This window comes from Sinocyclocheilus anshuiensis, unplaced genomic scaffold, assembly GCF_001515605.1.
Source record: "Sinocyclocheilus anshuiensis isolate Anshui unplaced genomic scaffold, SAMN03320099.WGS_v1.1 scaffold415, whole genome shotgun sequence".
Classification (NCBI taxonomy): domain Eukaryota; kingdom Metazoa; phylum Chordata; class Actinopteri; order Cypriniformes; family Cyprinidae; genus Sinocyclocheilus; species Sinocyclocheilus anshuiensis.
This window is the reverse complement of record NW_015552655.1, coordinates 2,403,427-2,415,818: the sequence shown is the minus strand read 5'-3', so window position 1 is coordinate 2,415,818 and position 12,392 is coordinate 2,403,427. Positions and strand designations below refer to the sequence as shown.

Sequence of the window (12,392 nt, the reverse complement as noted above, 5' to 3'; positions counted from 1 at the left end):
GCGCTTATCTGCTCTGTGCAAAACACACGGCTGCACATGGCAAGACTGTTCCTGCCAACCTGCGGCTTACTGCTCGAACAGTGAGTCATCACAAATTACCGCAGAAGATATAGGGAGATGTGCCTCAATGCTCGAGACGCACAAGTTATCTTTTTGTGATCGAGACTCCAGTTGAAGAAATTATGAAAAAATTGAAGAAAAAAATTGCCAGCGAGTATTAGAAATTAAGTTTTGCACACCAAAAATGTGGAATCTTTAAATATTTCACAAACTATGTGAATTATTACAAAATAAATAAAAAATGTAAACAACCTGGTTGTTTGCATTGGGAAGAAAATGTAATATTACTAGAATATAAACATGAAACGATAATGTGAAATAACAGGACATTTTTATACAAAAAAATGCATTTTTGTTGAGTATCATCTTTGATACAGCAGGCTTTTATGGCTGATATATTATGATATAGGGGGGAAAAAACAGGCCAAACTGAGCAAAAATATGCAAATTGGTGCAGTTGCTGATATTTATATGGCCAAAAAGTATAATGAAATTCTGATAGCTTATAATTTTAAACAATGAGATCTTTATAACTGTATAGCAGACTGATGACATAAAATGCATATAAATATTAATCGTCAGAACATATAATGCAATGCAATACAATTATGATTGACAAAGGAACATTCCGTAAAAGCATGATGTATAATTTTTGATAAATTTTGATTTATCTAAAAAAAAATTATGGAAATGTATGGATAATCAAGTAAAACTAAGTTACTTCAGTCTAGTAAGGGTTCATCTTGAAATAATTACGGCAATATAAAAGTTATTCTTTACATTTACTTTACCTTCAGAAACAGATGGATATTAGAATTATACTAAAAGGTCTTTTGCATGATAAAAAATATAAACTATGGAATGTAGTAGATTGTGTACAACAAGTTTAAGCTTTTAAATTTTGACCATTTAATTTTTAGAGGCCTTAGAAATTTGCATATGAAATATGATAACCAGATGTTTCACCAACAAAACACCATGCAAAAGTGGTTGCTAAGGTGTTCTGAGTGGCTGCTAGGGTATTGTGGGTGATTAAAAGTGATTTTTCCCCCCATTTTATGATTTGCTAGATGAAAATTAAGGCCAATCACAAGTAAATGTAAATTGTACACCTTTCCTCAGCAATCCACACTAGGGATGTTCATTTTGGTTATTTTTCCTAACTGACAACCGACGCTCGTTAACCGATTGTTAACAGTTAACCGACAAGATTATTTTAAATTAGAATTGAATTAAATTAGAAAGGATAAGTGTCTGTGACCCATTAAAAAATACTAACATTTGTTTTCCGGGGATTCATTTTACATGCGCAAAAAGCAGCAAACAACAGAACATGAGGATTCACATGGTCATCATATCACATCACGCACCTGCAGTGCTTCTGCCAGCGGAGAAAAACATAATAAAGCTAGGCTATATATACATACATATATATATATATATATATATATACAACAAATAGATAGGCCTATACGAGAAACATATTTGTACTTAAATTATAAATTAAGAAAATGTAAGAAAAACAAGTAGCCTATGCAGAGTTTCGGTTCATTTTTGTGCTGCGTGAAAGAAAACAGACGGCAGAAAGCGGCATCCTATTTTCTTTAGGCTTATTTTACAAAAGCACAAAGATTTGTTTTTATTGTGAATGTACACAAATAAAGGCAAACCTTTTACAATTTCGATTATCTTTATGACTAAAAGGAGTAGTTTCTTACACTGTCTTCCACGCCGGCGCCGCATGCGTGCGCACAGTTAAGCATTGTTACCTTGACAATGCAGCCAGTATATTATCATAATAAAATACAGTCAGTCAAACATATGGAAAAAAACTATGTAGTAAAAAAAAATATGTAGTAAAAAAAAATATGTAGTAAAAAATGTAGTAAAATCTGTTAAGCCGTTAAGGTTAAGTGTTAGCACTGTACCGCCGTGATGTAAAACATTTTGTTTTACGTGGATATTGGAACGCAAGTGAAGTACATAATAAATAATAATTTGCCATTCAAATACAAATACCGAATACGGAAACATTTGGTTTTGTGTGGAATGAGAGACCCAACGTTGGTTTCAGTTTCGTTTGAACCTAAATTAATTCGTTTTGGCTTGTCATTTATATTGCTATAGCTTCTTATATTTTTTTTATTCTTTAATTCTCTTCTAAATACTGTTAATTGAAAGGATTTGTTGTGGAGTGAGGGGAACTAACACTAGCTATGTTTACAGTGTTTGTTATAATGTTTGTCAACATTTCGCGTCAGCATTAGGTCTATTTCTGAATGAAAAAATACAATGTGACTTATACGCGACTTGTTTTTTCCCCCCTAAAAAACTACTTTTTTATACGCGTAGCGAATTTTAACCATGCAGCAAACCGTTTTAAATATTTTGATAAATTACTGAAAAAATAAATAATTAAATTACTTTTTAAACCGTTTAATTGATTGTATTAATCGGTCAAAATTCTTACCGTCGGTTAACCGGTTAAAATGAACATCCCTAATCCACACAGTTTGAGGCATTATATATGCCCATATTACAAGCAAAATGTAATAGTTAGGGTTAATCATTTGTTCAAATGCATGAGCAAGCACTACTAATTATATAAAATATTTTTTAAATATAAATGTTTTTAAATTACTCTGAAAATCAGTATTAGGTCAGTAGCCAATAAACTGTTAATTAACATCACAGATAATAAACAAACTCTCTTTCAGCTATTTTACGGTAAAGTGGTAAGGAACAGGACTCTCACCATGGTGGGTAGATGTGGACGACGTCTCCGGGCGCAGGCTGTAACTGGGCGGCCGTGTCCTTGCTGAAAAGAGCCACACACTTTTCTCCTTCCGGCAGCCTGTCACACACAGCAGCCTGCATGCCACATTCCTCCCGAACTCCCAGAATCCTCAGCATCAAGACCCCTGGCCTCTCAGCTTGGGTCAAAAAAAAAGTAGGTATGAAACAATCTGTACATATAATTTATGTCCTATACTAGGTCTCTATCAGAAAATCTCTGTTTATACTAGGACCAAACGTTTTGAATAAAGCTTAATTTTAAATATTTTTGATTAAAGAACTTTTAATGCAGTTAAGTACTATACAGCATGAACAATTAGCCTAGAATTAAGCTTTAAATTTGATGGAATGACCAGCTCTGAAAGACGGTTTCATTCTCAAAGTCATTACATTTTGCAAAACAGCACAGATACGATACAGGCCCAGTAAATGAATAACAGCAGCAGGATATTTTGGGTTATGCAGTGAAAACTCAATGCTGGCGCGGTTTCAAGTTTTTCATTTCAGTCAGTTCTGAGGAAATTAAACAAAATCCAGCACTGACGGGATATATTCCCATGCTGACTGTTCAAGGAATAGTTGGCCCCCTCAATTGGACACATGAACACAATTGACTCAGCTGAAATCATGCCGAGCACAGCTAAGACTTCAGAAGAACGATGTGTAATGGAAAGTTTTGTGAAAAATTGAAAGCAGTGAGAGAAACAGGCTACGCTTACTCCATGCAATCGCATGCAAAACAAAAATGCAAGGAACACTGGCTATTTTTCATTTTTTTGGGGAGGAAATGGTACCAAAAAGCTATGCATGACTATAAAAAGGAAAGAAACAAGTTGTTAAATGCACACACTGACATCTGATTTATTAGCCATGAGAACACCTGACATGTTGCGTATAAAAAATAGATAAAAATAAATCCTGCAATGAGCAAGAAGTAAGTGGGAGACACATTCTTTAGGCAGTGGAATTTTCTAAGGAATTACACCAGTTGCAAAGCTGTCCATAAACTATGTCCAGTCATCCTAAATCACTTTTCCACATGCAAACTTGAATGAAAACTAAAATTGCTTGAGAACTAAATTCAGAGTTCATCTTAGTCAGCTAACATTACATGCACAAGAATGCAATGAATCAGTAGATGTGGAAAGACAGACATTCAGAACTAGAATATTATTAAACCAATATAAATTTGAGATTTAAAAATATTTAGATTGATAACAACTGTAATCAACTATTTTTTAAATTATAATATTTATTTAAAAACTTTCCACCAGTGTTATTTTAGAATCACTGATAAACCATTACAGGTTTTGTTAATATCTGAAATGTTACTTTTATATTTTGTTTAAAATTTCTCATTCATTTAGTCATTTTTATCGATTAATTAATTTATTCATTCATTTAATTTATATATTTTTTATTCTATATAGTTTTTATTAAGTTTTTTTTTTATTTAGTGTTAGTTATTTTAGTACTTAAAAAATAAGAAATTATGGCTTGACAACTACAGTAGCTGAAATTTTTAATATTTTATTTCAGTTAATGTTCATTTTATTTCAAGTAATGAATATTTAGTTTTACCTAATAATAACAACAACAACCCCGCTTTGCACTGGCAGTGCATCACACAAGTTTAATCTCCTTCTCCTAATATAATTTTACATTTTATCTTGAATTTCCACTGTCAACTGAAACATTAACTTCTTTAAACCTACATACAAACATACCTACACACACTGAAGACCCCTAGTAGGGCACTGTTTGAAAAGAAATCCGTTATACCATGGAAAATGAAAACGTAAGGTGTGTGACTGTCTGCAGTGTGTTTGTGTCTGTGGTTTCCTGTCGCTTTGGCTGCGAGACAATTACATCCTATTGTCACCTGAATCACCTGAAACAAGCGTGCTTTCACAGCCTCCTACTCCTCAAACTGTACACGGCAAGATCTCATCGCTGGAATATTATACACATTTCATCAAGCATGACAAGCAATTATGGAAATATGAAAACTGTGGGTTGGTGGTTAAATAAATTCCTGGCACATTCTTTGGGCCAGATCTGACATTGGCAGTATTTAAATGAAAAGACTTAATTTTTAATTTTGAAAACATCAGTGGTCAGGAACAGAGAACTAACCACTAATGATCTGTACAGAGCTTGCATTCAAGACGTGATTGAGTCTTCACATAAACAGACAGGATTCAGATTGGCTGTCTTACCAGCTGATGTGGTTGAGTTGCACTGATGTCTCCAGAAGCTGATGGCTGATTTTTGCCTGCTGTGGAGTCGGTTCAGCCTTTCAGCAAGACCTCCCCTACAGAGAGAGATCACAAGGATTCAGTCCCACAGAATCAAAAGAATCAGACCAACAGAACGACTGCATTTGAATTAATCACACAGAATCATTCTAATTCAAACTAATTACTTAGAATCAAATACGAATTAAAAATCACACAAAATCAATCCCAGAGAATTAAACCTATAGATTCAATCACACCGAATCAGTCATATGGAATCAGTCCCACAGAATCATTCATATAGAATATAAAACACACAATCAGACATTCAGAATAACACATGATCACAATCTGAATCAATTACACAGAATCAATCATTCAGAATCAAACACACAATCAGTGTGACTGATTCATTTAAACCACCCTGAATCAGTCACATAACATCAATGGTAAAGAATGAATGAGAATCATTTATATAAAATTAAATAATGAATCTGCCTGAATCTGCTAGAATCAATCACACAGAATGAGACAGAGAGAATAAACTAGAATCAGTCTCACTGAATCAGCTCCATCAAGAAAATCAATTTGAATCAACTGCATAGAATCAAAGACAGAGAGAGAGTTCCATGGAATCAACCATGGAGAATCAGTTCAAATCAAATGGGAATCAATCCCACAGAATCATTTATATAAAATCAAACAAAGGGAATCAATCATAAAGAATAAATCAAATAAAATCAATTAAATGGAATCAGTCGTAAAATCGATCATGAATGAATCCTAAAGAATGAACCCCATGAATTATAGATTAATGATTATAGAGAATCAATCCCATAGACTCAATAAGAATAAATCCCATAGAATCAATCAAAGAGAATCTATTAGATTCAATCCCATCAAATCAATCACATAAAATTAATAGTAAAGAATATATGAGAATCTTTCCTATAGAATTAATCAGAGAATGAATCTGATTGAATCAACTAGAATTAAGGCATAGAGAATCAATAAGAACCTATGTCAATGAATCAGTTCCATATAGAGAGTCAATCTGATTCAACTCCACAGAATCAAACCAGAGAATCAATTTCAAGGAATCAATCAAAGAGAATCAATATTCAATTTAATCTATACTCACTGCACATGGAAAACTGATCCATAATTAGCAAAACTTTTTGTCTTTCATAAACCATTATAGGCTTCAATTTGTTACAGGCTTGTTAGCTAAACTACATGCTTATTACCAGAGCAGCTCTGCATGCACTTATTAATGGTTATTTGCTTTATGTTTATGATGTACATGCTTGTGTTTTTTACGAGTGGGTGGTAGTTTTTACGTGTGCTATCATTTTTATGTTTATAAAAGCATAATAAAAATATAAAAAGCCACACTCAGGCAAGGGGCAACTTCTCCTGCGCTTGCCTGCAGAGGGGACTGAGGGTCAGCAGAAGAAGTGGTGGACTAACAAGAGCCAAAAAGAGACACAGCTCCCCCGTGAGGGAACAAGCTCGACACATCCTGCCTCTTCCGTTCACAAAATCTGACAAACGACTCATTTATGGTAAAGCATCATGGGCTGGGCTCAGTCTTTGATGGTACACTAGAAAGCAATTGCTGAGTAATATCTGACAAAAGAGCCTTATGCATGCGGTGCTGGTTCTTGTGCGCATAGGAGGAAATACTCTGGTAAACTAAATAAGGTGACAAAATGAGCAAAGGAAGCCGCTCCTTGATAGCCAATCAAAAACCAAGCTGACCAGGTTTTTACGGTAAGGGTGTGGATGTATTATTAAACTTCTTCACCTAGACTTTGAACCCTTTTGTATTCTGTGTGTTTACACTGATATGAAACTTCAGGTGAACTTGACGTCACACATTGAAAAAAAAAAAAAACCCAGTAAGAATAAATAACAGTATGAAGGATTACTGCCAGTTAAGATGATAAATCCCAATCATAAAGCCACTGAACTCATAAATTGAGTTCATCTTGCACAGGGTTGCACCGAAATTAAGATTAAGATCCAGGCGCCATAGATCATACCTTTCAAACCTCCTCCTTTTTTTACTCGAGTCCTCTGGGGTCTTGATGCTCTTAGGGGTTTGTTTCTGAGGTGTCTGAAGAATCGCCTGAGCAGATCGGACCCACTCGCTGACCGACTGCCTGCTGGACTCGGCTGCGTCTGCTCTGCTTTCTTCTGGATCTTCATCATTATCATCATAAGAGGAGTAGTCTGAAATCTGGTTTGGTGACTAAAAAGGAGAGGAGAGTTTTACATGTAGTTATTTGATTTGCTTTTATCCACAAAAGTGTTGTTATTGTTAATTAAAACTATTATTAATTTCCGTTAATCGAAATAAAGTTGAAATAAGACTATAAATAATAAATATTAGATAAAAAAAATTAAATAACTTATAATTAAATAACAAAAATTAGAAATGTTGCCTTGGCAACTAACTTTCATTTTAAATTGAAGTATTAAAATAACTAAAACTGAAATAAAAATAAATTAAAAGTTTAACACAATTATAAAAAAAAGAAAAATGTACATAAAAATTAAACAAACTAAAATTAAAATTAAAATTAAAATAAAATATGAAAATAAAAGCCAGTTCAAAATATCAATAAACAGTATAATCAGCATATAAATATTACTTAACACTAATTCAAAGCCACTTACAAATGATGAACAACATATGCAATGAACGGACATTTTAAGACTATTTAAAAAAAATTTTTTTTTTATTATTATTATTGTATTTTTTTGCAAATAAAAAACAATTATAAAATATAAATATTAAATTAAAAACTTTTTAACTTTAAAAAAAAAAAAAAAATTTAAGGACTAAAATTACTAAAACTAAAACTGAAATAAAAATAAATTAAAAGCTAAACAGAATTATTATAAAAATGACAAAAAGTGCATATAAAGTTCAAAATATTAATAAAAACAAACTTCTGGCACTTACAAATGAGGAGCATCACATGCATGAAAGGACATTTTAACTTGTTCTATTTTATTTTTGGGGTTTTTGCAACTTTTCATTGACAGAAGAGCAGATACAGAAAAATAAATTATTTGAAGAGCGCAAGAGAAGTATGATAAATGGGGATACGACGAGACGTTTTTCGATACTCGATGGTATCGAGGCAATTCGGTCGGTGCCTAAAAAGTATCGAACTCGATACCCAGCCCTAGATACGATACATGTCAGATTCGAACCTGCACCATCAAGGCTCATGGTCAAATACTAACTGAAGATCTGCAGCCTCTAGTTCAATGTCTGCCTCATAAAGAGCTTCCTTAATGTCTCAAAGTTTGATTATAACATGAACATTAAAAGTGCACACACAGAGTCACAGTAATAAACCCACAGCACAGAGCATCACAAATCTCAATATTGTATGACGCCAAAAACCTTGAAAAATATTGTGATTGAATGCTTCCAGCACAAAGACTTTCAAGAAAAACACCCTAAGCGTTCGACCTTCACTGTCCATCTGCCTAGAGGCCAATACATTTAACAATTAATCTCACAGGTACTCAGTTCTCAAGCTAAACAACGCACACAAAACTCTCAGTCCACAATTACACAAATTATGGGACCTGAATGACGCCTCCTGACAGGCTGCCGCCATGCTGTCAAAGTGAAATTACGGACTAAACAGGTGTTCCAAAAAAATGGCAGCCTGTTTTCACCTTATTCACATGTCATGCTGGGATATGAAAGTCGACAGAGTTTCAAGCTGAGCCTTAAAAATTAACAGAACCTTAAAAAAGTCTTTACAGATGGCTGAGGGCCACCAAAGCAAAGCCAAAAACCTTAAGATCTATGAACCAGTACCTTGTACAACACGATCATCATTCAAACTCACGTTTCACATGGATGCTAGAGAAGAAAATAAGTGAGAAGGGCAAAGGTGGGAAGTTAAAAAACAAGAACTCAATGACCTCCCATTAATTATATCCTCCTGCACATATCGTAATTCCAAAGGGGCCTTGAAAACACTATCTGGGTATCTGCCTATCCAGCACTGCATTCATTTCAACCTCTGCCCTCTGGAAAAGGCTTGGAATCAGTCTTCTAAAGTACTGCCACTGAACTCTCAATCCACATGCAACTCCCACCCATGCTTCCCACGTACGACACTTGCCTTTTAGTTACTAAATCTAAAATCACCGGCTTTGTGAGTTGCATATTGTTGAACTTGTTAGTGGTGTTTGCTAAGGCAACAATCACTGTTATTATTATTGCTCATACTTAGGGTTAAGGGTTTCTTCAAATAAATAATAAATAGGAGATAAAATAGGCGTAAAAATAAAATGTCATAGACCTACATTCAAAGAAGAGAATATCTAGAAATGTACTGAAACTGGTCTTTAAAAATCACTTCTTGGGTTAACCCTAACCCTATATATCTATCACTGTAAAAATAATCTTTACCTATTTCAACTTAAAAAAAAAAACGTATACAAGTTGTTTTAACTTAAATGACATTAAACCAACTTTTTAAAAAATCAAGTTAAATTTTTACCTAATTATTTTTTACTTTATATAAATTTTATACATTTTATATAACTTAAAAATTGTGCAATATAGATATAAATAGAAATAGGACAAATATCTAACATAGAAATATAATATATATACAGCTAATCATTAAAAATACCTAAAAAAAATTTAAAAAAATTGCATTATAAAGTGTATTGTTTGTGTGTGTGTGTGTGTGTGTGTATGTGTGTATATATTTGTTTATAAACTATAATGTATTAATATTATACATAAAAATATAATATATAACAAAAAATTATATTCAATAAATCATGTCAATAAATATATCAATGTAAACTTTAACGCATTTAAGATTTCAAATATTTAAGTTTTGTTTAATTATATAGTCAATTTATAAACAGGAAAATTACAACTTTTCTGTCTTCCTCATGCTCTGTTTCGGACTGAACACTGGGATATCTATATGTCGCATGCAGATCCTACAGACCTTTGTGAAAATTAAAGAATCGATTCCAAATGCATTATGGGAAAATCTACAAGGCAATCTGAGATGTGACAAGGGACATCCGGCCCTGATAAAGCACACACCCTCAAACAAACAATGGAAAAAGAAAGACAGAAGATACATTCCACAGATAGACCTGAAGATACGACCCGGGCCCGATGATATATGATATATGACTCATTTACCTTAAGACAGGTCGTAAAAGACGGACGTAAAGGGAACGGGAGGGGGTTATGTTTGTGTGTGTGAGCGTTTGTGGTTGCATTGTCACAAACTGGTTTTCTTGTGGAAAAAAATCGGCTGCCTCCTTATCATGTGGAGACACGAACGGCATTCCAGCCCGCCGAACAGCCTACACACTCTTTTATTTGAATCAACTTGACCCTGCAGCGCAGCCTGCCAGCGAACAGTGCACTACGCGAGCTCTCTGTCTTTCTCTCTCTGCGCAGTACACTATGTTCCTGGCCCAAGCTCAAAAATGTGTTCACCCTGCACTGGCTCAAAATGAATGGAGGAGTACACAAACTTTTCGCTCTATCAAATCTATCTCACTCCAACTTTTTTTGTCTAATTTAGACACGTCACATAGGGGCAGTTCCCAAACCAGCGGGAACAGGACGGGACCGCTGCGTTATGGAGAGGGATGCCAGGCCACAGAAAAGTGTGTCATCGCCAAGGACGCCCTAGTTTGGTTTGCAATTGCAGGAAAATATACAGGAAATTAATTATAGGTAGAACTGCAGGTGAAATTAATTGCGAAATAAAGCAACATGTGATTAATGTCTCGATGCATGTCTGTCATTTTCCTCTCTTCCTGTAAATGGACACAAAACATTTTTCCTACGAAAGCTGGGCAAGTAAACAATCTGTTTTTTTTTTTTTTTTTAAACAAATGGTTTCAATCTTGAATCCAGGAAGCGGGGCTGATTTAAAAGCCACTTTTAAAAGGAGGCATGGGAATAAGAGCTAAACATAGATGTGATTTGGAAGAGTTTGAGGCTGACAGACATTTCAGACAGAGATGTTGCAGAATACTTCATGACACCTTGGGAAAATTCTAAACTTACGTTTCAAAGATGCTCTTTTTTTTAATCCAAAAACCGGTCTGTTCTGGTTCTGGTGAGTGGGGGGGAAACAAAAATAAACGCACATAATTCTTCCCATATCTTTTGTTGTTGACGTCAAAGATGCTCAATCAAACTCTATGGTATTTTGGCACAAATTCATCTGTCACTTGGTAAAGCTAGACGAATTATATAGATGTCAACATGAATAGTTGTAATATCATTGCGCCTGCTGCACCCATAGTACAGCAGCAAAGTTCCTTGATTATTACGCCGGAAAGAGAGTATAGTTCCTAGCCATATCGGCCTAGAAAATCGCAACTTTTCATTTTCCGACGGTGTTAGTACACGATGTAACTACAGAAGAGTCAAGTTTTAAATAGGAAAAATATAGAAACTCTTTGGTCATTTTTGAGCGAGATGCTAACGGTCTAATCAGATTCAATGATCTCTGCTAAGCTGCAGCTAAAATTGCTACCGCTAGACCCGGAGATCGGCTGAATGGATTCGAAAACGGTAAAACTCAACTGTTTAACTCTAGGGGAGTTGGAAAATGAGCCTATTTTCAAAAATAGTGGAGTGTTCCTTTAAGGTGCAGCAAACCACTGATCTAGATTTTGAAGGTTCCTTGACCGAAATGATTCAGAGTACCATTTCTAAAGAATCTTTAAAGTTTTTTTTTTCTCCCCAATGACTCTCAAATTATTAACTGGATCTGCGCCACATGACCAGACTAAACTACAAGGAAAAATCTTTAAATGTTGTGATGTGATGCCTTCCAACTATTCATAAGTCAAATCAAAGCTGTGTTTATGCACTGCTTCCACATGACAAATTTGCCTAACACTGCCCTTCCAGGAAGCTGAAGAACTATCTAGTCTGGACAAAATTACAGTCTATGACAGTAACTGTGAATTGTACCATTATGACAATAAGATGCATCATGCTGAATTATGATAATCATGGTCAAAGATCATCAGATCATGATGTCATTGCTGATGACACAGGCGTCTAGAATAACATTCCTGGTATAAAACATCAGGATATACAGTATTTTAAAGGGGTCATATGATGCGATTTCAATTTTTCCTTTCTCTTTGGAGTGTTACAAGCTCTTGGTGCATAAAGAAGATCTGTAAAGTTGCAAAGACTAAAGTCTCAAATCCAAAGAGATATTCTTTATAAAAGTTAAGAGTCAACCACGCCTACCTAAA

The 12,392-nt window shown here is 34.4% G+C and overlaps 1 protein-coding gene across 2 annotated transcripts in view; it reads right to left on the bottom strand.

Moving 5' to 3' along the window:
• Nucleotides 1–12,392, bottom strand: part of spidr (scaffold protein involved in DNA repair) — a 48,880-nt gene that overhangs the window by 32,321 nt on the left and 4,167 nt on the right. For both annotated transcript variants that reach the window (XM_016458838.1, XM_016458839.1), the window contains exons 6-8: nt 7,139–7,347; nt 5,076–5,170; nt 2,816–2,993 (exon numbers count right to left, since the gene is read on the bottom strand). In XM_016458838.1, the coding sequence (XP_016314324.1) occupies nt 2,816–2,993; nt 5,076–5,170; nt 7,139–7,347 (482 nt within the window). The remainder of the gene's footprint in view (nt 1–2,815; nt 2,994–5,075; nt 5,171–7,138; nt 7,348–12,392) is intronic.